This window comes from Notamacropus eugenii, chromosome 1 (assembly GCF_028372415.1).
Source record: "Notamacropus eugenii isolate mMacEug1 chromosome 1, mMacEug1.pri_v2, whole genome shotgun sequence".
Lineage (NCBI taxonomy): Eukaryota > Metazoa > Chordata > Mammalia > Diprotodontia > Macropodidae > Notamacropus > Notamacropus eugenii.
In genome coordinates, this window is record NC_092872.1 from 38,425,965 (window position 1) to 38,449,374 (window position 23,410).

Below are 23,410 nucleotides of genomic sequence, written 5' to 3' on the forward strand. Positions count from 1 at the left end.
AGAGGATACTTGGGCAGCAGCATTCGAGTTCCCATGTGGCTTGAATTTCCAGCTGTACCACAGCCTAGAGGTTTCTGTCTTGGAAATCTATATGTGTAACAGCGTCAGTTATTTATTGTATCATGTGTACAGTACTGGATGTATCCTACCAAAACCTCCTAACTGTGAATGTCTTTGAAGTCTGAGGATTTGGTCTTCTCACAGAATCACAGAATTTCAGAGCGGGAATGGAATTGGTGGCCAGGACATCCAACCTACACCTTAAAAAAAAATTTCTTTTTTTTTTAATGTTTGTTTATTTATTTTTAGTTTTTGACATTCTTTCCACAAAATTTTGAGTTCTAAATTTTCTCCCTATCTCTCCCCCCCGCCCCATAATGCCTTGCCTTCTGATTAGCCCTTCCCTCAATATGCCCTCCCTTCTATCATACCCCATCCTTCCCTTATTCCCATCTTCTCTCTTTTTTTGTAGGGCAAGATAGACTTCTATACCCCACTACCTGTATTTTTAATTTCCCAGTTGTATGCAAAAACAATTCTCAATATTCATTTCTAATCTTTGCATTCCAACTTCTCTCCCTTCCTCTCTCCCCACCCATCCCCGCTGAGAAAGCAAGCAATTCAATATAGGCTATATATATGTAGCTTTGCAAAAGACTTTCATAATGGTCATGTTGTATGAGACTGACTATATTTTCCTCCATCCTATCCTGTCTCCCATTTATTCTATCTTTTTTTTGACCTTGTCCCTCCCCAAAAGTGTTTACTTCTAATTACTCCCTCCTCCCATTTGCCCTCCCTTTTATGATCCCTCTCACCTCACTTGTCCCCTTCTCCCCTACTTTCCTGTAGTGTAAGCTAGATTTTCATACCAAATTGAGTGAGCATGTTATTTCCTCCTTAAGCCAAATGTGATGAGAGTAAGTTTCACTTTTCCCCTCTCACCTCCTCCCTTTTCTCCTCCATTGAAAAAGATTTTTCTTACCTCTTTTATGAGTGATAATTTGCCCTATTCCATTTCTCCATTTCTCCTCCCAATATATTCCTCTCTCACCCTTTAATTTTTTTTTTAGTTATCATCCCTTCTTATTCAACTCAATCTGTGCTCTCTGTCTATGTGTGTGTGTGTGTGTGTGTGTGTGTGTATGTGTGTGTGTGTGTGTGTGTGTGTGTAATCCCTCCAACTACCCAAATACTGAGAAAAGTCTCAAGAGTTACAAATATTATCTTTCCATGTAGGAATGTAAACAGTTCAAACTTAGAAAGTCCTTTATAATTTCTTTTTCCTGTTTACCTTTTCATGCTTCTCTTGATTCTTGTGTTTGAAAGTCAAATTTTGTAGGTTGAGGAGTCTGGGAACCTCCATTGCTGCTGGGGATTCTGCCCCCCAAGGCCTATTCTGGTCCTGTTCCTCCTGGTGTTGTATGGCCAAGGCTGGACTGCACTCTGTGTGATAGACGTTTCCTATTGGTCTTCCAGGTTACCTTTGACTGGAACTCTCTTTCACTCTGTTGTTCTGTGGCTTCTGCTGCTCTAGAATTTGTTGAGAGTCATTTTTTTCCAGGTATTTTATGGGCTGTGGGGGAAGAGCTAGAGTATATGTATCTTTCTACTCTGCCATCTTGGCTCCACCCTCTAAAAATTTTTTATGCAATATACCTTATAAGTAGTTTTCCAGTCTTTGCTTGAAGACCTGGAAAAGGCTATTTGAATCCCCACTACTTCCCAAGACAGCTCATTATTCTTTTGGATGGCTCTAAGTTTTAGGAATTATTTTCTTGACAGAAGCCTAAACATGAGCTCTTTGCAGCTTCCTACCATCTCTTTTTGTCTGCCCCAAACAGAACAAATTTAGCCCCTCTTCTAAGTGACAGCCATTTAAATGTTTTAAAGACAGCTATCATGACCCAACTAATCCTTGTCTTCTCTAGAAAGTTACGTTCTTCCTCTGAGAGTTAGGGAGGCAAGGCAACAAGCATTGATTAACCTCTTATGGATCAAAGGGGATAATATTGCAAAGTGTTTTGCACAGTGCCTGGCACATAGAAGAGAATGTTTCTTCCCTTCCCTTTAACTATGTGTCAGGTACTGGGGACATGAATACAGGCAATAGGAAAGCCATTTCCTGCCCTCAAGGAGTTTACATCCTAATGGAAGAAACCCACAAATAAAAGGGAGCCGGATAATAACAAAAATACAGTAAAACCTCGGTTTGCAAATAACCTGGTTTACGAATGCATTGCTGGACAAGAAAAATCTTTTCACAAAATTTGTCTTGCAGGACTAACAAAAATTCACAGTATGAACATTATGTTTGGACATGAACAGCTCACAAAGGGATAACGCTCAATTAGGGCAATGATTTTTTTTTTTTTTTGAGAAGTGAAAACATCACCTAAATAAGGCTGTAGCAACAAGAGCCACGAATATTTTTTAACAATAATGCAATGACACATTTCCGTGACATTATGAAAAAAACGTCAAAAACAAGTGTCCTCAGATAGATTCCTAGTCAGAAGCGAACAGAAAGAAAAAGAAATCAGTGAGTCAAAACATGAAAGTGATTCTAAAAAATGAAAAATAAGCGAAGGCAGTAGAGTTAGTCTTACTTTTAGTGAAAGTAGCTAGCATAAGAGAGAACACTCCCAACACTGAAATCCCTTATGTTCTCATAGAAGGAGATTCTCCTTCCAAGCAATAATGCTTCTTCCTCTTCCTCCCTCTCATCTCCCTCATGCCAGCCATGACTCTTCTCAAAGGAAAAGTGCAGGTTAATTTATTTTATTTTTGGTTTATATCATGCACTACTCATTGCTATTATATTTCAGGCACATTAGGGACAAAAACCTTACTTAAAATTAAAAATAATTATTTTTACATGAATATTTTTGGGGATGTGATACTGATCATCTGACTTCATATTATTTATGGGAAAATTTGCTTTGCAATATGAACAAATCACATGATGAAGAGAATATCGGAAAGAAGAAAATTGGTAGACTGAGGTTCTACTGTACCTGGTATTTATATAATGATTAGAAATTTGCAAAGTTTAACCAAATTTGATCAATAGTTACAGATGCATAGAATCTCATGTTTCTAAAGGATTAAAGCATCTGTATAGTCCAACTTACACATCAACTTAGCCTTTGTTAGAAGAATTTCAGCGATTGGGAACTCCCTTTTCCCCAAGGCAGCTCATTCCTAATTGTGACTTGAAACAGTTAATTGTCGGAAGCTTCTCCTTGTTTTCAACCTGTAATTTGCCTCTGTGACACAATGTTCTTAGATTTGTGCTGTATGCCCTTTTTAGTTGAAAAGGCTTGAAATACCAGAATGCAGCTATTGAGTCTTCTTCTGGATCTCTCTCTCTCTCTCTCTCCATTTGTACATATATATCTCTAGGTATCTCTCTATATATTTACATTTGCATGTATATATAAGTGTATATAGGTATGTGTAAGCATGTAAGCATATGTGTATGTACACACACCCACCCACACCCACACACACACACACACACACACACACACACACACACCCTAATTCTTTCATTTGGAATGACTTCAAGTCTTCTTACCAATTTTGTCACCTTGTCACCTTCCTCTGGTCCCACTCCAGCTATTCAATAACATTTCTGTACCTTTCCAGTTATGTGTACCTCTGCCCAGTTGCTTCTAGCAATTTTCTGCCAATGCAAACAGTGCCTATCCTCAGCTTTTATGTGGGAAAAAGGTCTTTTTCACTCAATCAATCAGCAAGCATTTACCACCACCACAACCCCACCTCCCCCCTTCCCTGGTGGAACCCTGTTCACTGATGGGAACAGGGGCTGATTTCAGTATGTGGATTGATGGAGCTGAAATGCATTATTTACTCAGGGAGGCTTCCTTCACATCTCAGCAACTCTCCTTTCATTTGGTGTCTTGGCTGGTACCAATGAACTGGATAGTCTATATGTTAAAAAAAAAAAAAGACCCTCCTCCCAGCTTCTTGCCAAACTTTTCTCTCCTCTCTATCCTGATGGAATAGATTGGCTGTGTTCTCTTCAAGCTATCTTGATGGGAGCTAAGTCTTCTACTGTTTTATTGGGTGAGTGTGTGTGTGGTGGCGATGGAAAGGGAATGTTAATTTTTCTGATTTGTGTAACTAAAATGCCCTGTATGGGCTTCTGGAATGTGAAAAACAAACAAAAATCAACAAGCATTTATTAAACATGTGCTATGGGCCAGTCACAGTGTTAAATGCTGAGGATACAAAGAAAAGTAAGACAGTCCCTTGATGAATTTATGTTTTAATGTGGGGGGGATCACAGGCCCACAAAAAACTGTACATAAAATACATACATCATATGTATCTGTATCAACAAAGTAGATGGATAGAAGGTAAACTTCGAGTGGATGACAGCAGCTAGCAGTTAAGTGATTGGGTAAGCCCTCCCACAGAAAGTGGCATTTAAGCTGAGTCTTGAAGGAAGCTAGGGATTTCTAAGAGGTAGAAGTGAGGAGAGAGAGCATTCTGGGCATGGGGCATAGCCTGTCGCAAAGGCTTGGAGAGGAGAGGAGATCATGTGTGAGGAACAACAAATGGGCCCGTATGGCTGGACCACGGAGTACATGAAAGGGAATAAGAAGTGTATAAGGAGACTAGGGCATTTGGGAGGGGCTGGTTTGGGAAGAGCTTTAAATGCCAGACACAAAACTATGACTTTTGAGGCAATAGGGAGGTACTGGGTAGATCTTCAGAGGAAATTCAACTTCCAGTCATTTTTCACCTATTCTTTCTTGTCTCTCCCTTTGCTCAATTATCTATAGTCTGGCTCCTGCATACCTTTTCAGACATTGTTCATATTACTAGCTTTTACAGTTTGTCTTCTAGCTCAAGTGACCTGCTAGCTATTTCCTAACCTTGACATTCAATCTCTCATCTGCATGCCTCAGTGCAGGCTGTCCTGCCCCTCTCTCTCACTTTACTTCCCCAACTCCTGAAGTGTTCCTCACACATCTCCTCCCATCTCCAGGCCTTTGAACTGGTCATGCCCTATGCCTGGTAGACACTCCATCCTTACCTCTGCCTCTGGGAATCCAAGTTTCCTTTAAGTCTTAGCTTAAGTCCCAGCCTTACTCTCCCTTCTCAAATTATCCTCAAACACTTACTTGCTTACAGATTTGTTATATCTTCCAATAGTATTTAACCTCTGGGAGGGCAGGGACTGTTTATTTTTGTCTTTGTATCACCTATTGCTTTGCGTATAGTAGGTGCTTAATAAATGTTTTTTAATTGAATTGCAATCAGTAATATGGCAGCCTAAAAAAAACTCATGCAAGTCAGTCAGTAGGCATTTATTAAGGGTCTGCTATGTGCCAGTACTGTTACTAAGTGTTAGGAATACAGAAAGAGGTGAAAGACAATTTTTTTCCTGCCTTCCAGGAGCTAATGTGCGTCTGATGCTGGAGAAAACATGTAAACAACTAAGTATGTGATATTAAGTTGCAGTAGAAGAAATAGAGCACCCAAATATAGACCTTCGATGGATGGAGGTCACAGCCCCACTATATCCTCTGCTCTGGCAGGACCACAGCTAGAATACTTTGTCAGTTCTAGGTGCCACTTTTCAGGGAGACCATTGAGAATCTGGAGCACATACAAATGAAAACAAAGGGGCTGGAGTAGGTACCTGAAAACATCACAAAAGAAGAATCTATTGTAAGAACTAAGGTTATTTACACTGGAAGGGGAAGACTTCGAAGGGAACCAATACTTTTCTTCAAACATTTGTAGAGTTTTCATGGGGAAAAGGAATTAAGTGTACTTTGTTTGGATCTCCCTATGCCAATCCAATTTCCATTCAGCCACTAAAGTGATTTTTCTAAAGTCGCAGATGGGATCATGGCGTCTTGCCTTACACTCCAGTGGCTTCCTGTAAACTTCCTATATACTCCAGGGACTTCCTATGACTTCCAGAAGAAAATACAAAATACTTCAGCATTCAAAGCCCTTCATAATCTAGCCCCCTCCTAGCTTTCCAGTCTTCTTACACCTTGCTGTCTGACACAACACTCTTCGATCCGGTGATACTGGCCTCTTGGTTGTTCCTGAACCATACACTCCATCACTTGGTTCTGGACAATTTTTCTGACTATCCTTCATATCTGGAACATTCTCCCTCCTCTCTATTCTGATTACTGACCTTCCTGACTTCCTTTAAGTACCAACTGAAATCCCATCTTCCCCAAACTCTCTTAATTCCAGTAGTTTCCCTTTATTAATTATTTCCTGTTTATCTTGTGTAAATCTGCTTGTGTATAGATAGATATCTGGTTTGTATATATCTACATATTTTGTTTGTGTATATGTGTGTGTGTGTGTGTGTGTGTGTATCTGGTTTGTATATATCTGCTTGCATGTTGCTGGCCCGTTACATCGTAAGCTTCCTGAGGGCAGGGACTATCATTTGCCCCCTTTTTATCTGCAATACTTAGCATAGTGCCTGGCACGTAGTAGGCACTTAATAAATGTTTATTGATTTATTGACCTGGGTTCCTATCCCAGCTTTACCATTTACTGTCTGTGTGACCTTGGGTAAGTAACTTCACTTTTCTGAGGCTATTTTCTCATCGATAAAATGAGGAGATTGAACTAGATGATTTCTAAGCTCCTTTCCAACTCTAGCTCTATCATCCTATGGAAGAATGGTTAATGGGGAGAAGTTAAAAGAACGCAGGTCCTCTGCTTCCAAAAAAAAAGTTTTTTTAAAAAAAAATTCCTAATTTAATTCTTAAATTCTGAATTTAATTCCTAAGGTTTAAAGTTATTAAAAATGAATTGGACTACTTGTGGAAGCAGGAAGCTCTCTAGCCCTAGAGGTCTTTGAGCGATAAGCACTTGCTGGAAATGTTGCAAAAGTCATTAATTCTTCTTTGACTAGATCATTTCTAAATTCTCTTAAACCCCAAGAGTCTATTTTTCAATATATAAGATGTCTCAAAAGTATTAGTGTAGTTTTAATCTATTAAAGATGCAATAAAGGGTGTCCCAAAAGTTTTAATACAGTTTTAAGTTGCAGAAATCATCCATTCTTATAGCTTTAACTATTGCTTCTCTAATGATACCTCCAAAATGTACATTATAGTCCTAACTTGTCAGTCTAATACCAATCCTTTTTCAACTACTCATAGGATATTTCTCGATGGCCCATTGTCACATCAAACTCAGCACATTCCAAATTGAATTCATACTCTTACTTTAGAAAAACTTGTGTCTCTTCCTAATTTGCCCATTTCTTCCAGGGGTACCACCATTCTCCCTATGTCTCAAAATTTCAGAGTCATTTGCAAGGTCTCAGTTGTTGTTGTTCAGTTCAATCAGTTTTCAGTTGTGTCTGACTCTTCACTACCCCATTCAGGGTTTTCTTGGCAAAGATATTGGAGTGGTTTGCCATTTCCTTCTCCAGCTCATTTTACAGTTGAGAAAACGGAGGCAAACAAGGTTAAGTGACTTGTCCTGGCTCACACAGCTAGTAAATGTCTGAGGCCAGATATGAACGTAGCAAGATGAGTCTTCCTGACTTCAGAACTGGCACTCTATCCACTGCACCACCTAGCTGCCTTAAGGTCTTGATTACCATGTCCAATTGGTTTTTGTCACTAGGTCATTGAATTGGGAAAGCAGTGCTGTAACCAAAGGACTTGGGTTTAAGTCTTGGCTCTTCCCCCAGTTCTACTTATGTAATCTTGGTCAAATTACTTTACTTCTCTTATTGTCAGTTCCTAAATTGGTAAAAATGAAGGAGTTGGATTCAATGACCTCCCAATTTAAGGGACAATATAGATCATTTAGTTCAACCACCCAATTAACAGATGAAGAAGCTGAGACCCAGACAAATGAAGTAATTTGCCTGAAATCTTTATCATTATCTCTTAATTCATCTTTTCCTTAGCACTCGACTTCTATTTAGCCCCGACACCTGTGGTAATCCAAGTGCCCCTTACTTATCTCTATGATACCAATCTGTCTGGTTTACAATCCATTGTATAGTGTACTCTGCTGCTGGACTAGCCAAAAATGTTGAATGAGAAGTCCACAGTGAGACATTTGGCAGGAGTAATTTTCTTTAAAAAAATGTAATTGAATACTTTAGATCAGAGATGGGGAACCTACAGTCTCAAGGCCACATGTGGCCCTCTAGGTCCTCAAGTGCAGCCCTTTGACTGAATCCAAACATCACAGAACAAAGTCCTTTAATAAAAGAATTTGTTCTGTAAAACTTATCCTCAGTCAAAACGCCATACCTAAGGACCTAGAAGGTCACATATGGCCTCGAGGCTATAGGTTCCCCACCCCTGCTCTAGATGATATTCAATTTCTCTTCATCACAGGAACATACTATTTGATAATTCACATATTCTTAACTTGGAAGGAATCTTGGGATCATAAGATTCAGTGCTGGAAGGAATTGGAATGGTAATTTAATCCAATCTCCTTATTTTACAGAAGAGGCAGCTGAGGCCCAGAGAGGTTAAATGACTTGTCTAAAGTAATTTAGGTAATAAATTGGAGACCCAGGGTTCAAACCTAGGCCCTCTGATTCCAAATATAATGTACTTTCCACTATATATGCCTTTATCTGAGGACTAGTGTTGAGGAGAGCCAGCTCCACTTGGAGTGCTTCCTCGTCACTGTTTTCATATCTGACAAGGCTTCTCCTGAGTTCTGTCTTTAGCTACTTAAATTTCTGACTTCTCTAATGCTCCTGTGCTCCTCCCCTCCATTCCTTCACCCTTCTGTACTTAGGAGATGGGGTGTGAATTATCCCTTCTCTTCTGGGACCTCCCAAGATTTGGGCAGGACCTCATGACTCACACAACTACCCCTCCAGTACAAGGGTTCAGCATCTGTCCTGCCTCTTATAACAGACTCCTAATTGGTCTTGAGTGAGATGAGGAGATTGCAAAGACTTTTCATAATAAAAATATGGGGAATATTGGATTTTCTAAAATTTTTCTTCCATAAGGCCTCTCTCCTTGGATACCTGAGTTTCAGGTATCCAGGGCCTGTGGACAGTCAGTTGGTCCCCTGTCCCTTACCAGCTACCACCTTTCTTTGTGAAAGTGCTGTGGGCTGTAGCTGAAACTTGGAAGTCACTCAAATCTCCCCTTTATTTGTTGTACTGTTGCCACATCAGTGCTACCAGCTCCTGCTTCTCCCCCTCCCCTCTTTTCTAAAGCCACATCAGCAATTAAGTTAGATATCAGATGAGGTCATTGTGTTGGGATAGGTGAAGATTTCCCAGTGTTTGTCTAGTTTTTTGCGTTTAGATTGTGAGCCTGCCTCCCAGCCAATGGAGAGGTGGGATAGTGGGGAGGTGGGATTCTGTGCATTAGGGTATAAAAATTGTGCTTCAATTTCTGTAAGTTGCTTCCCTCCACCAGATTCCCCAACCTGGTAGAAGGATGTCCCTTTCTCGAGAATTGTAATAAATCCTTTTCTTTCTGTTCTTATTGAGAAGCCTCTTCATTTATTTAAGATTTTGAGTAAGGGTCTTTTTATCCCACACAGTCTCCCTGCTTCAGATCTCATCTTTTCTCTAATCAATCCTCTACAGAACTGCCAGAGTGGCTTTCCTAAAGCATAGCTCTTGAACATGTCATTTTTTTTTCTTTTTTTAAATCATGTATCTTTATCAATGAAAAGTTTGAGCATCCTCTTAATACATGTAGATTTTCACACTTATGTATATGTGTGTGTATATGTACATATATATTTATATACACTATTATGTTAACAATTATGTAAATTTGTATCTCCAACAGAATATTCACAGCATTGACTGTGACTATGAATATGCTGATGTAGTTCTGAATTGCAAAGTGTAACAGTCTCCATATAGAAGGGAGAAGAAAAACATTTATTTAAACACCAGAAAGTTGAATCCCAACATTCTGAAGCTGCCCCCACCACCTTCCACCCTTCCTGTTCCACTCTTTCAGCAAGCTCCTCCCACCATGTAAGTTAGATTTCCATGTGATTTAAGCAGGTCACATGGGCCTATTAATGAGTGAGAAAGATCTTCAAATTAAGCAACAGTACAGTAATAATGCAACATTATAAAATACAAAAACTAAAAGGATGGTATAAGGATGAAATAGTACTTGATCCTAGAGTCAATAGGGCTAGTCACTAGAGTTTACTGAGTAAGGAAGTGACATGGTCAGACCTGTCTTTTAGGAGAATCACTTGATTTATGACCCGCCCTGGTGAAGGGAGCTCCCAGCGATATTTGAAGCAATTCCAGCACATTGTCATTTTAGGACTAAATCATCATGGTCTAAACCAGCTTTAGGAAGAGTTTATTGAAGAAGGTAAATTGCAGCACTGATAACATATTTGATGATTTATTTTTAAATGAATTTTTATTGATATCTTTTGTTTTTACATCACCTACATTTCCCAATGTAATATTCTTCCCCCTCTCGGAGAACCATCCCATATAATGAAGAATAAAAAAAAGAAAAAAAATTCAGCAAAAACATAGCTATTAAAGAGTAGTCCTTTAAAACCACAGCCTACATAAGAATGTTTAGGGCTTAGATTTATTAAGTAAATAATACAGATTACACTTTTTATATTTGTCTCTAGAGTAAAAGTATTTTCAAAATAATGAGACCAAGAAGTGTCCCTGTACAAATAGTAGATGTTGCCTTTCAATGTTAAAAAACTATTTTAGTTAAGCAAATATTTATATATTTTAAAAAAGCATTTATAACACATAATGTAGGTATCATTTGAATGAAGCTCCATGTACAAAAATTAAAACTTACGAAAGAGACAAGGTAGGGAATAAATGGTTACTTTGAAGAAGCATTTTTCACCTTGCACCAGGTTTCCTTTAAGTACCCTGCCCAATATAGTACATTTCTGGCCTGAATCAACTTCCATACTATTTTAGGAATTTATCTGTTGCACAAAACAATGTAGGCCTCTTTCTATGTGAAGGGTAGGGGTCGTTGTTCAGTTGTGTTTGATTCTTTATGACCCTATTGGGGAGTTTTCTTGGCAAAGATACTGAAGTAATTTGCAATCTCCTTCTCCAGCTCATTTTACAGATGAGAAAACTGAGGCAAATAGGGTTAAGTGACTTATAAAGTTAGTAAGTGCCTGAGGCTGGATTTGAACTGAGGTCTTTCTGATTCCAGGCCCAGTTCTCTATCTGTTATGTTACCTAGCTGCCCATAGGGTGAGTAACTGAGCTTAATTTGTTCCAGTAGAGAAGAAGATAATAGTCTCCTATTTGGAAGGAATGAGGTTCTGAGATTTATGAACTGGAATTATTTGTGGTTGATGTAATGGAAAGGATGAACGATACTGAGCTTCTGGTCTTAGCGTTTTGCGATGATGAAAGTCATTATAAACAGACTCAGTGAAAAAGGCTTGAGGCTCTAACGTAGGAAGAAAACTATCTTTAACCTGCCACTTGTTAAAAAAACAACAAACTTTAATTGTTTGAACATGTTGATGAAAATCTTACTTTAAGAAGAAATTTGAAGTTGTTAGATGAAAAGGTTGGATTGGCCCCTCTAGTTCCGAACCTACTAAATAGAATTCTTTGACCTGTTGGAATGTTCTTTTTTACCTTTGAGGGCATCTACTAGTGTCTGATTTACAAAATTTCACATATGCACAAACTTCTATTTTCTCACTGATAGTCTGTCTATACAACTGGACACTGTGACCTGGGAGATTCACCCTCTGTCAGTCCCAGTTTTATCATCTGTAAAATGCAAAGGAACACAAGATTTGGCTAGAGAAATTAACTATACAAAGAAAATTAGGTTATGAAAACAAAATTTGGTTCCTATTGGCACTGATGTTCTAGGACACACATTTATGGTCAGATTCAGAAGGTAAGTGAAATTGAAACCTAAAAATGGTAAAAACTTGAGTAGATTTATATACGCAATAAGAGTCTAAAGCAGTGTTGGAACCCAGTTCTTTTCTGACTTCGAGTCTGACCCTCTAGGACCATTTTCCAGACTCATTATAAGAATCAGATGAGGTAACCTATGTAAACTGTAAAGCCCGGATAAAGGTTAGGATAGGAATGGGTAGTGGACATGTGATTTTATTAGTATTGGGAACTTTTAGATAAGGAAACTCCCTCTACCTTTCTGCAACCTATTGTCTTAAAAAGGTGACCAGAGCATAAAAAGGTTAAGTGACTGGCCCGGAGTCCCCCGCCTTAGGAGTCAGGGGAAGCAAACGTCAGCTCTTTATCCATTGCTGGTCTTATTAAAGTTAGTTGTTACTATAGCAGTCTGAGAAAATGGAAGATCAGGTTAATGCCTACTCTGCAATGGTTGTTCTTTATTGGTCATTACAATGTAGTGTTATGGAACCAAGGAAAATATATTTCTACATGAATATATGAAGTTAACATTGTTTCTAATGGTAGTTTAGAAATGGGCCCCTGTTTCATAAGGGAAGGCTTCAGCTTTGTCCTTAGTTCCAGAATCCCTCAGTCACCATCTCTTTATGTGTGGAAGTCTGTCCTGATATGCAGAAAAAAAATCAAAAGATCAGGCTCTTGTCTGTAACCATCACTGATTTAGAAAGGGTATGGCTTCTGTCAGTTTGAACTTCACTGGAGTCCTACAGAGTCAGGATTATATCTGTTGAATATAAAAAGATCAGAAAGAAAATAAACCAAAAAACCCCACAGAAATAATGGATCTAAAGAAGGGTTCCACCCACCAGTGTGGAAATCAGTCCTTCAAGATCCTTATCCATTGCTGGTGAATGGTGGGCATTCTCAGACTCCTCAAAGTTTCTTCTTAGGCCACCTACTCAGAAAATCATAGATTTTTATCCAATTAACCTACCATAGCCTGAGAAGCTAACCAAAGAGTTGAAGTCCAATTACTGAGTGAGCCGAAACAGAAAAGCTTCATCATCTTCTTTCTTCTCCATAAGTGTCAGGTGGTTTTCCCGTACACCAATATATAATCCTTGACGATAGGTACACTCGAATGAAACATACCCAGAGACTGGGCTGTGCAGAATGAAGAATTTGCTTTTCTGAGCTGAATCTTGATTTTCGCTTTCGTGAAGCTATGAAAATAAGATGGAAAGGCAGACATTTTGGTTCAGTTCAACTGAAAAAAAATGCTTATTAAGCACCTGCTGTGTACAAGGCCCTATGATATTCTCTGACTTTCATTCCCTCTTTTTCCTTAAACCTCAAACACTGCACTTTTCCCCCAAATGAGGCCATTGACCCTAGCTCCCTTTGTCTTTCTCTACATTTCATGACACTTGGCATCAGTCCTTAATTCTCCTCTTTTATTTCAGTCCCTGAGAAGAGATGATCTTACTAAACCCTCTCCCTTGACCTACCAACACAATCCCTCCTATCTTTTCCAATAGAGTGCCCTCCATGTTTCTTCCTCCTTTCCATCTCCCCCAGGCCTGAACAATATATCTTTGTAATAGCAATTTAAATGGAAAGATCTTTCTCATTCATTAATAGGACCATGTGACCTGCTTGAATCACCTGGAGGTCTGACACATATGGTGGGAGGAGGTTACTGGACAGGCAGAACAGAAAGGGTTGAGCAGAACCAGGAGGAAGTGAGTGAGAGTGGTTGGGGCAGAGGAGAGAGGACGCAGGCAAGCAGGTAGGCAGGAAGGCACAGCAAAGCTTAGGCTCATGAGTGGTTGCTTGTGAGAAGGCCCCAGCAGAGGCAGGGAGTCTTGGGAAAGGTTTTGCCTCCTGCAGTGATCATGTTTATTAACTACTTTGTCACCATGACAGATTTTGCTTTCTGGTTCTGGAATTTGACTTTCTAATGTCTAAATAAATGTTTTTCTTCTGCCTTCTATATGGAGAATCTTTTATACTTTGTGATTGAGAACTACACTGGCATATTCATAGTCATCACCAGTGCTGTGAATATTGCCTTGACAATACTTTTGGCATCACAAACAGGATCACAGTGTATAAAATCTCTACTTGGAGGCAGAAGGGATTTAGAGGAAGAAGCTAGTATCTCAGGTTGGGATGATTTAATGTATTCTTCTCTTGCCAGGGAACTAAAAGAACTGGATCCTGTGAAAACTGGGAAGTAAGATTATAGGAGGGAGAATTTGGAGACCTAGAAAGGTATTTTCAAGGAATTCCAATTAGCCCAAGGAAGGAGCTGGTACAGGTAAGTAGGACAGGCAGGATTTTATTAACAGATTACCATATTATGTGCAAAAATAGAGACAAGGTGCTTAAGGAAAAAATCAGATGAATTCTCAGCCTTTAGGCTCTCCTTTAAAAGACCAATCTAGGGGGTATCCTATGGAAGAAAAGACTGTTCATTTAGCTCAGAAGAAGCTGAAGGCTGACAAAAGAAATGTGCATATGGTCTTTGTACAGACCCAGCCTAATTGCCACAGTAACGAAAGGAAGACAGAGCAAGGTAGTGAAATAATGTTAGAGGGAGAAGTTTCTCAGGCAGAAGCATGGCCCAATAGTGAAGTGGAAACAGAAGAACCAAGGAGGTAAATAATTTAGGGAAATAATTGAGGATTTTACTCAGCAGGAGGTCACAGATATTTTGAGTCAGTTTACCCAAAGGATGGGAGAATCGTTAATATCTTGGATGGTGAGAATCAGTGAGGAAGGGGCCAGAGGAGTATCTATAGATAGCATGGACGCAGTAGGCAGTATCCTACTGACTCTGTGTGGCCTAGTGGAGACAGACCTTGGTATTCACTTAGGGATTGTGTAACAGAGCTAAGGGAGGAGGTAATGAAAACTGCCATGATGGTCAGAAATGCAGATGCATACTATGATACTCCTTTTGGAATTTACCATAGGAATATAGTAGTGAAGACAGTTCCTCCTACTTACAAGCACTTAATTTTGACTCCAATAATTGGGGAAATAGGGCACCCTCTTTTGCAGGTGCTAGACAAGATTTCACAGGTAAGTGACTTAGAGGACTGAGGAAAAGACAAAATTCCTAGAGAAAGAAGAGTAAATAGCCAGCAGATTCAAAGTCAGAATAAATTGATAAGGAAAGAATTGTTTACCATTCTATTGAGAGCAGGGGGAGATTTTTGGAAGCATAGAAGGTATTGCAACTAATGAACTATACAGAATGTACTGAGAAAAGGGACTTGATACTAGACAAAATAAAGAAGTAAGACCTGCCCCTGCAGATCCTTCTGAACCCTTGTATCCAAATTTGTCACAACTTCAGGCAGAATAGGAAGTTGGTCAAGCCCCAGCACAGATTAAAGAAATACACAGATGGGATTACAGACCCATATCAATTTCACCACATATAGGAAAAATGGATCAAATACTGTAACTAGGGCATTAATAGATACTGGGGTAGAGGCTTCCCTTATATATGGAAACCCTGATAAGTTTAAGCATGAAACTCCTATCACCATCACAGGACTGGGAGGGGCTGAAATATCAGCCAGACAAGTCAAGCTAATGATGAAAATTGGACAATTACCTGAGAAAGAATATACCATGGCAATTGTACCCATTCCTGAATACATCATTGGAATAGATATATTGAAAGGTATGACTTTAAATTTACCTGAGGGAAGACACCAATTCGCAGTAGAGAAGATAGGAATTAATATCGTTTTAGTGGGTAAAATTAAAATGGACCCAATCACTTTACTTGAACCTTCTGAAGTGATTACTTTAAAGCAGTATCATGTGCCAGGTGGGCAAGATGAAATTACCAATGTTATAAAGCAATATGTTGAGGCAGGAGTGTTAGTCCCTATAACCACTCAAGGGAATAATCCTGTCTGGACAGTACAAAAGTCAGATGGAACATGGAGGATGACAGCGTATTATAGACAACTGAGTAAAGGGACTCCTCCCTTGTATACTTCTGTTCCAGGTACCATTATTTTAATAGAAAGGATCCAGAAATACAATAGGACTTGGTACACTGTTATTGATTTAACCAATGCTTTCTTTACTATCCCAATAGATTCAAAACAATGGGACCAGTTTGCTTTCACTTGGCAGGTCCAACAATATACTTTTACAAATTTGCCACAAGAATATCTGCATAGCCCCATTATTTGTCATAGGATTGTGGTTGAACATTTGGATGAATTAGAGCTACCTGGTGTACAGCTTACCCACTACATAGATGATACTGTGGTACAGGGGAAAACTATAGAAGAAGTGGAGAAAGTTTGACACTTTAAACTGAGCATATGAAAAGCAAAGGGTAGGGAATTAACCCTGCCAAGATTCAAGGGCCAGCTCAAACCATAAAGTTTTGGGGTATAGAATGGAATCAGGGCTGTGAGAGATTCTCCTTTAAGTCTGACAAAAGATTCAGGATTTTCCCTTACTTGGGTTATGGAGAAAGCTAGGGAATTCCAGAAAAACATCTCCTTCTGCTTCATTGACTACACTAAAGCTTTTGAGACTGTGAGGACCACAACAAAATGTGGCAAGTTCTCAAAGAGATGGGAGTACCAGATCATCTTATTTGTCTCTTGAGGAACCTGTATGTGGACCAAAAAGCAACATTTGGAACTGACAATAGAACAACTGATTGGTTTAAGATTGGAAAAGGAATACAAAAAGGCTGTATACTGTCACCTTATTTATTTAACTTACATGCAGAATGCATCATGTGAAATGCCAGTCTAGATGAATCAAAAGCTGGAATTAAGGTTGGCAGGAGAAATATCAATAATCAGTTATGTAGACAATACCACTCTGATGGCAGAAAGTGAAGAAGAATGAAGAATTTGCCTCTTGGTGAGGGTGTCAGAGAAGAAAGTAAAAGCTGCCTTAAAGGTGAACATTAAAAAAATTAAAATCTTGACAACTTGTCCCATCACTTCATGGCAAATAGAGGGAGAAGAAATGGAAGTAGTGTCAGATTTTATATTCTTGGGCTCAAGGATATCTGCAGACAGCAGTCACAGCCATGAAATTAAAAGATGCTTACTCCTTGAAAGAAAAACTATAGCAGATCTGGGCAGCATGCTAAAAAGCAGAGATCACCTTGTTAACAAAGGTCCATGTAGTCAAAGCTATGGTTTTTCCTGTAATAATGTATGGCTATGAGAATTGGACTCTTAGTGCTACAGAACTGACACTTGTGAATTGTGGTACTGGAGAAGACTTTCAAGAGTCCCTTAGACAGCAAGGAGATCAAATGATCAAATCAGTTAATACTTAAAGAAATTAATTTAGACTATGCATGGAAAGGTCAAATGCTGCAGCTTAAATTCTTTGTCCACATAATGAGAAGACAGGACTCACTGGAAAAGAGTCTGACGTTGGAAAAGATTGAATGCAAAAAGAAAAGGAGATGGCAGAGGATGGGGTGGATAGTTAGTATCATGGAATCAACAAACAAGAGCTTGGACAGACTTTATGAGACAGTGGAAGACAGACACAATTGAATGACTGAACAACAAGATCCTTCTTGACCTCCATGATGCATTTGATGGTTTCAACCACCCTTTCCTCCTGAACAGTTTTCTCCTCTCTGGGTATTTGTGACACCTCTTGGTTCTCCTCCTATTTAACTGATACTTCTCAGTCTCCTTTGTTAAATCATCATTCATGCCTTGACCCCTAATTGAAAGCATATTCTATGACTGACCTGGGTTCTCTTTTCTTTCTCCATTATCTGCCAAGGTGTTAATTAGAATGTCTATGCTGATGACTCCAAGATTTACATATATCTAGCTCAAGTCTCTCTCCTGACCTCCATTCTTTCATTAGCAGTCAGCTATCTATGAGATATTTTGAACTAGATTTCCCGTAGGCATCTCAAACTCAACATAACCAAAACAGAATTCACTATCTTTCCTTCTAATCTCACCCTACTTCTAAACTTCCTTATTTCTGTTTAGATAGGACACTGCTATCCTTTTAGGTACCTCTTAGTGCCATCCTCAACTCCTTATTCTCAATCCGCCAAATCTTGTTTTTAACCTCTGCAATCAATCAATCACCAAGCATTTATTAAGCACTTACTCACACCAGCCACTGTGCTGAGTGGTTTATAACTATTCTCACCCTTGTGTTTTTTCTGTTCTTATAACCACTATGCTCTTTCTTGCCTTTTTCACTTCTCACCTAGTCTATTGCAAAATATTCTTCTACTTGAGGGCTTGTTTTAACTCTCTCTTCACACAATTCTATCCCCTCACACTGCTACCAAGGGAATTTCCTTAAAGCATAAGTCAACTAGGTCAGTCCTCTACACAGTAAACTCCAGTGCTGCCAATTATTTCTAATCCTTTGTTATACAAAGACCTTCATAATCTACTCCCCAACCAACTTTTTAGCCTTAGCACACATTATTCTTTCTTCATGTATACTACAGTCCAGCCAAACTGCCCTCTGTATTCCTAAAACGCTACTCAATCTCTTGTCCTACCTTTGTACTATTACAGATTACCCAGAAGGCACTCCTTTCTTACTTTCAAGACTCAGCTCAAGTACCACCTTATACAAGAAGCCCTTCCTGATCTTTTTAACTGCTGATGCTTTTCTCTCCACTCAATTATTTTTTGAAATCTATTTTGTATATAAAGGTACTTATGTATATAGCTGAAGGCTAGACTTAATGCTTCTCAAGGTCATGGATTGTTTGAATTTTTTCTTTGTATCCCCAATACTTAGCATAGTGTCTGGTATATAGATGGCATTTAATAAATGCCTGTTGATCAACTGATTGAGTCAATTCAATAAAACTTTGTTAAAGTCTACTGTAACTCGTCTGAATGAATGAGCTGGGAAGAGCCACTCACTCAGATGTCTTTTTAAGCAGAAGACAAAGTTTCCATATGCCTCTCTTCCTCTCTATTGAGCTGTGCAATTTGGGTAGAGGCTTCTCTATCCAGAGAATCCAAGGGAGAGGCTGTCCAAGACCCAAAACAGATGTGCTCAAAAGGGAAGAATAGGGAGATAGGTGGAGACTTTTTCCTCTCCTTTGAAAGACTACTGAGGGGGCAGTTCTTGGCTGAGTGGCTAATATTCTTCTTGGCATCCCTAAGTTGTTGGGGACCAATAAGGTATTGCTGCATCATCTCAAAGAGGAAATAAGTCCTTTATCAAAGAATCAGAGATAAATAGCCCATTGGAAGGGGCCCCAGGCATGGTCCATGATTCCATGATTCCCCCCACACACTGCATCAAGTAGAAAGAATTCATCTAAGAGGTGGCATTTTAGGTGGGCTTTAAAATATGGATAGGAATTGAATAGGAAGAGAAAAGTAGGTGGAGGGAGAGGAAGAGACATTCCATGATTTCAAGAATAAGCAACAGCATGAGTAAAGGCATGGAAATATGAAAGTTCATGGCAGATTTGGGGGAATAGAGAGTAGTTCATTCATCATATACTAATTTATTTATTTATCTGTGTCCCTATTTTACCTCCCCTACCAGTCATTTAACTCCTTCAGAGACAGAGTTACACTCTATCCAAACCTATATCTATATTGTCCTTATCCCCAGGGTCAAACTTGAAAAACAATGTGGTTCTCACCCTCAGGGAGCCGATAATCTAGTGGAAAATGGAAGATAAAATATACATAAATCCACATAATGTAAGGTAGAATGTAATGAGACCAGAAGAGAGATCAGTCATGAAAGTTAACAGTGGAGCTGTATTTACCAGAAAAATCTTAGAAACAGAAAAGAAGCTTTCCTTCTGTCCTCTTTCATTATTCATGGCTCACTTACTGGGGAAGGAGAGTGTGAAAGAGGTAGATGAGGAATTGAAAGGAGAGGGATTTGCTGAGGTGCAATGATAACTGATCGGTGACATTCATTGACTTTTTATATATGCTGGGTAGTATTTCACATTCTCTGTGTTAGGGAAGGCAGAAAAGTTACAGAGCAGTAAATTTCAGCACAAAATAAGGAACAGCTCCCTAAATCACTTGAGATATCCCATGAGAGAATGGGTTCCCTCAAGAAGTAATAAGTTCCCCTCCATGGAGATCTTCCAAGGAAGGTGGATGACCACTTGTTCTTCTTGGATTCGACATCAAAAAATCTGAATTCAAACCCCAGTTTCTTCTGCATAAGATGTATCAATCAACTCAATACAATTGGACTAATCAATAATACACTTCTTTGGTCTTAATTTCCTTTTATGTAAAATTTGGCCATTGGACGAGGTGATCTATAAGATCCTTTCCAGTTCAAATGACCTACAACTATAAATGTTTTTCTCTGATTAAAAAGAAAAGGAAAAAGAAACTCTGAAGAGTCAATTCATTTATCCAGAGTTGGTCATTAGGTTATATTTAATGCAGGAGCATCTATGGAAAATTCTTAATGACTATACCAAAGAGGCTTCCAGTTGCCTTTCACTGATGTGTGCTCAGGATTTCAAACTTGATTTTAATGTTTGCTGAAAAAAATCCTAGTTAAAATGGTATGGTAGCCTGGGTGTAGTGGAATGCCCACTGGCTTTATAATCAGAATATGACAGGTTCAAGTCCAGCTCTTACTATGTGACCTTTGGCAAGTCACTTACCCCTGTTTGCCTCAGTTTCCTCATTTGTAAAATGAGCTGGAGAAGAAAATGGCAAAACCACTTTACTATCTCTGCCAAGAAAACCCCAGATGGGGTCATGAAGAGTCAGATATAACTGAAAAGGACTGAACACCAGCCACAACAAGCTATGTCACCCCAAGCAAGTCATGTCATTTATGGAACTGGTTTTAAAAAATAAATTTTTGTTGGTATCTTTTGTTTTTACATTTAGATATAACTGTACTGTTTAAACCTTTTTAATAACTTGTCTTACAATACATCCCTCCTGAAGTTGTTATGAGGAAGGAAACAAACATTTATTAAATTCCTACTATGTGCCAGACGTTGTGCTAAGTGCTTTAGAAATATCGTCTCACTCGATCCTCACAACCAAGCCTGGGAGATTGGTGCTATTATTATCTTCATTTTATGGTTGAGAAAACTGAGGTAGATGAGAATAAATGACTACCTGGGGTCATATAGCTAGTTTCTGAGGCTGAATTTAAACTCAGGTCTTTCGAAGTCCAGACCCAGAGCTCTATCCATTGAATTACCTAATTGCTTAAGCAAAATTTAATGTCCTATTAAGATATGAGTTCTGGTTATCTCAAAACTAAATGTAAAGGTTTTTTGAATAAGGCCTTCTATTGCCATTTCCCACCCCTTGTAGCTCAGATAACTGAAAATTCGTCTTATTGTCACATTTCATTGGCACTAGGAAGATATTTCTGTTACCTCAAGATTCTGATCATTGGCCTGCACCTGGAGATCGATGTCAGAGGGCCGAGGTTTCAGGACCACCCACAAGGACGAGTCTCCTTTGGCACAGAGACGTAAGAAAAATAGCAATAATAACATAGATTTAAGAATTGCAACTTACTTTTATTTTGGTGAATTAAGTCTACTAGAAAAAAAATGGAGAGACATTGAAAATAACCCCATGACTCTGGAACATTGCATTACAGTGCTGAATTCAGTGGAAAAACTTCCTGGGCAAGTCACTTAACTCTGTTTGCCTTAGTTTCCTCATCTGTAAAATGAGCTGGAGGAGGAAATGGCAAACTATTCCAGCATCTTTGCTAAAAACAGCAACAACTCCAAACAAACCAACCCAAATGGGGTCACAAAGCGTGGGACACAATTAAAATGACTGAACAACGGCAAAAATAATCTTTTCCAATTAATACAAGAGTGAAACAAGGACACTCATTCTCCTCAATATTATTTTATATAGATCTGGAAATGCAAGGAATGGTAATAAGACAAGAGAATGAAATTAAAGGAATAAATATAGGAAAAGAGGAGATAAAACTGTCTGTTTGTTGACAATATATAGTTTACTTGGAAACTCTTAGGGAATCAGCAAAGATATTGAGATTTGCTTCCACAAAGTTTAAGGCTATAAAACAAATCTTCAAAAGTGAATAGCACTTCTCTATAACATAATATGTAATAAATAATAAAATTATATATTAATAAATAAATAATAGCAAATAAACATATGATATCTAATATAAAAACACAAGAAGCAATAGTAGAAAGGGAAATCCCATTTTAAATAACCACAAAATGCATAAAATATCTAAGGATCAACTTCCCAAAGCATGCAATTGTATAGATTCAATTACTAAGTGCTCTTTAAAGAAATAAAGAATAACTTAAATAGTTGGAGGAATAAAATAAAAGCAGTGACATTTCCTTTTTCTACATATTATAAGTTTTACCTTCATTTGAATTTTTATAGCTGAAGAAGTCTACTGATAGTGAACCTGAAAGAGAATTTAAAACAGACAAACAAACACAATACCTTAGTGATTAATCAAAATATTAGCTTTCAGTTCCATGGGAAAGCATTGGGAAAGGTCCTTCCAAAATCATGGGTGCCAGTAATTAGGAGAAAGCTTTTATGATTCTGAAAATGGCCCCTTAATAACAGACATAAGATTTACCCATGATTCCTAAACACTTATTTGTTATTAAAATATTGAAAAGCTCATAAAATTGATATAATTTTCATTTTGTGTTTGAAGCTGCTGGTCATATTGTTGAGTATATGCCAAATAGATGATCCAATTATTATGCCATGGTAGATTTTGGTGGCAAGAAATCAGCAGTGATAGCAATGTCAATTCTGGACAAAAAGTATCATTTCACCTTCTTTGTGGTTCCTGGCTGAATCTTCAACAGAGATGGTACAGCTTTCCTTTTAGAAAGCAAAAGGGCTTGTATGGTCTTTTAATATGCTTAACAATCATAGTCACTTTAATAAGTATAAACTTTGACCTGTTTTATGATTTTCAATAGTGTAAAGTACTGGACTTGGGTTATATTGGGTGATTTGTGAAATAGGAGAGACACTAGTAAGTGATTCAATTTTTACAAGTTAATGGATTTTTTTTTAAAGGGCTAGTGTGTGAAATCAATCATCACATCAATATTAATTCTGGACAGAAGAAGACACTGTACCTCGCTTTTGGTTCCCAATTAAGTCTTCAACAGAAATTTCATACTCTCCATTTTCGAAAAAAAAAGTGACAGCCTTATTTTTGAATGTGTTCAAGCCAGTGTAGCGCTCTGTACTCTTGTACTCTGTAATGAAGCATGGAAAGCATTTAGTTTCATGGATTGTTATTGTGTAAGAATTTTCTCCTTTTTAAAAAAAATTAATAGACATTGCAAATTTATCTGTGGTTTGTCAGTCGGTGGTGGAAATCTTGGGTTCTCAAAAGGCAGTGAAGAGGACTGATATAAATTTAGATTCCATATTCTCTTCCTGAAGGAAATTTTGCAAAGATGTCTTTGCTGACCAAAGAACCTGTAGACATTCACCTGGGGGCTCCTTCTTGGAAAGAATATTGGATATAGAG

The 23,410-nt window shown here is 38.4% G+C and overlaps 1 protein-coding gene and 1 long non-coding RNA gene across 4 annotated transcripts in view; one reads left to right on the plus strand and one right to left on the minus strand.

Moving 5' to 3' along the window:
- LOC140496807 (uncharacterized) overlaps nucleotides 1-18,765 on the plus strand; it is a 42,809-nt gene extending 24,044 nt beyond the window's left edge. The window contains exon 4 of the long non-coding RNA XR_011964405.1: nucleotides 14,085-18,765. This is a non-coding gene — a long non-coding RNA (uncharacterized lncRNA). The remainder of the gene's footprint in view (nucleotides 1-14,084) is intronic.
- IL33 (interleukin 33) overlaps nucleotides 10,334-23,410 on the minus strand; it is a 52,656-nt gene continuing 39,579 nt past the window's right edge. For all 3 annotated transcript variants that reach the window (XM_072597024.1, XM_072597042.1, XM_072597034.1), the window contains 4 exons: nucleotides 23,010-23,132; nucleotides 22,268-22,312; nucleotides 21,279-21,361; nucleotides 10,334-13,107 (listed from right to left, as the gene is read on the minus strand). In XM_072597024.1, coding sequence (XP_072453125.1) covers nucleotides 12,916-13,107; nucleotides 21,279-21,361; nucleotides 22,268-22,312; nucleotides 23,010-23,132 — 443 coding nt within the window. In that variant the 3' untranslated portion in view covers nucleotides 10,334-12,915. The remainder of the gene's footprint in view (nucleotides 13,108-21,278; nucleotides 21,362-22,267; nucleotides 22,313-23,009; nucleotides 23,133-23,410) is intronic.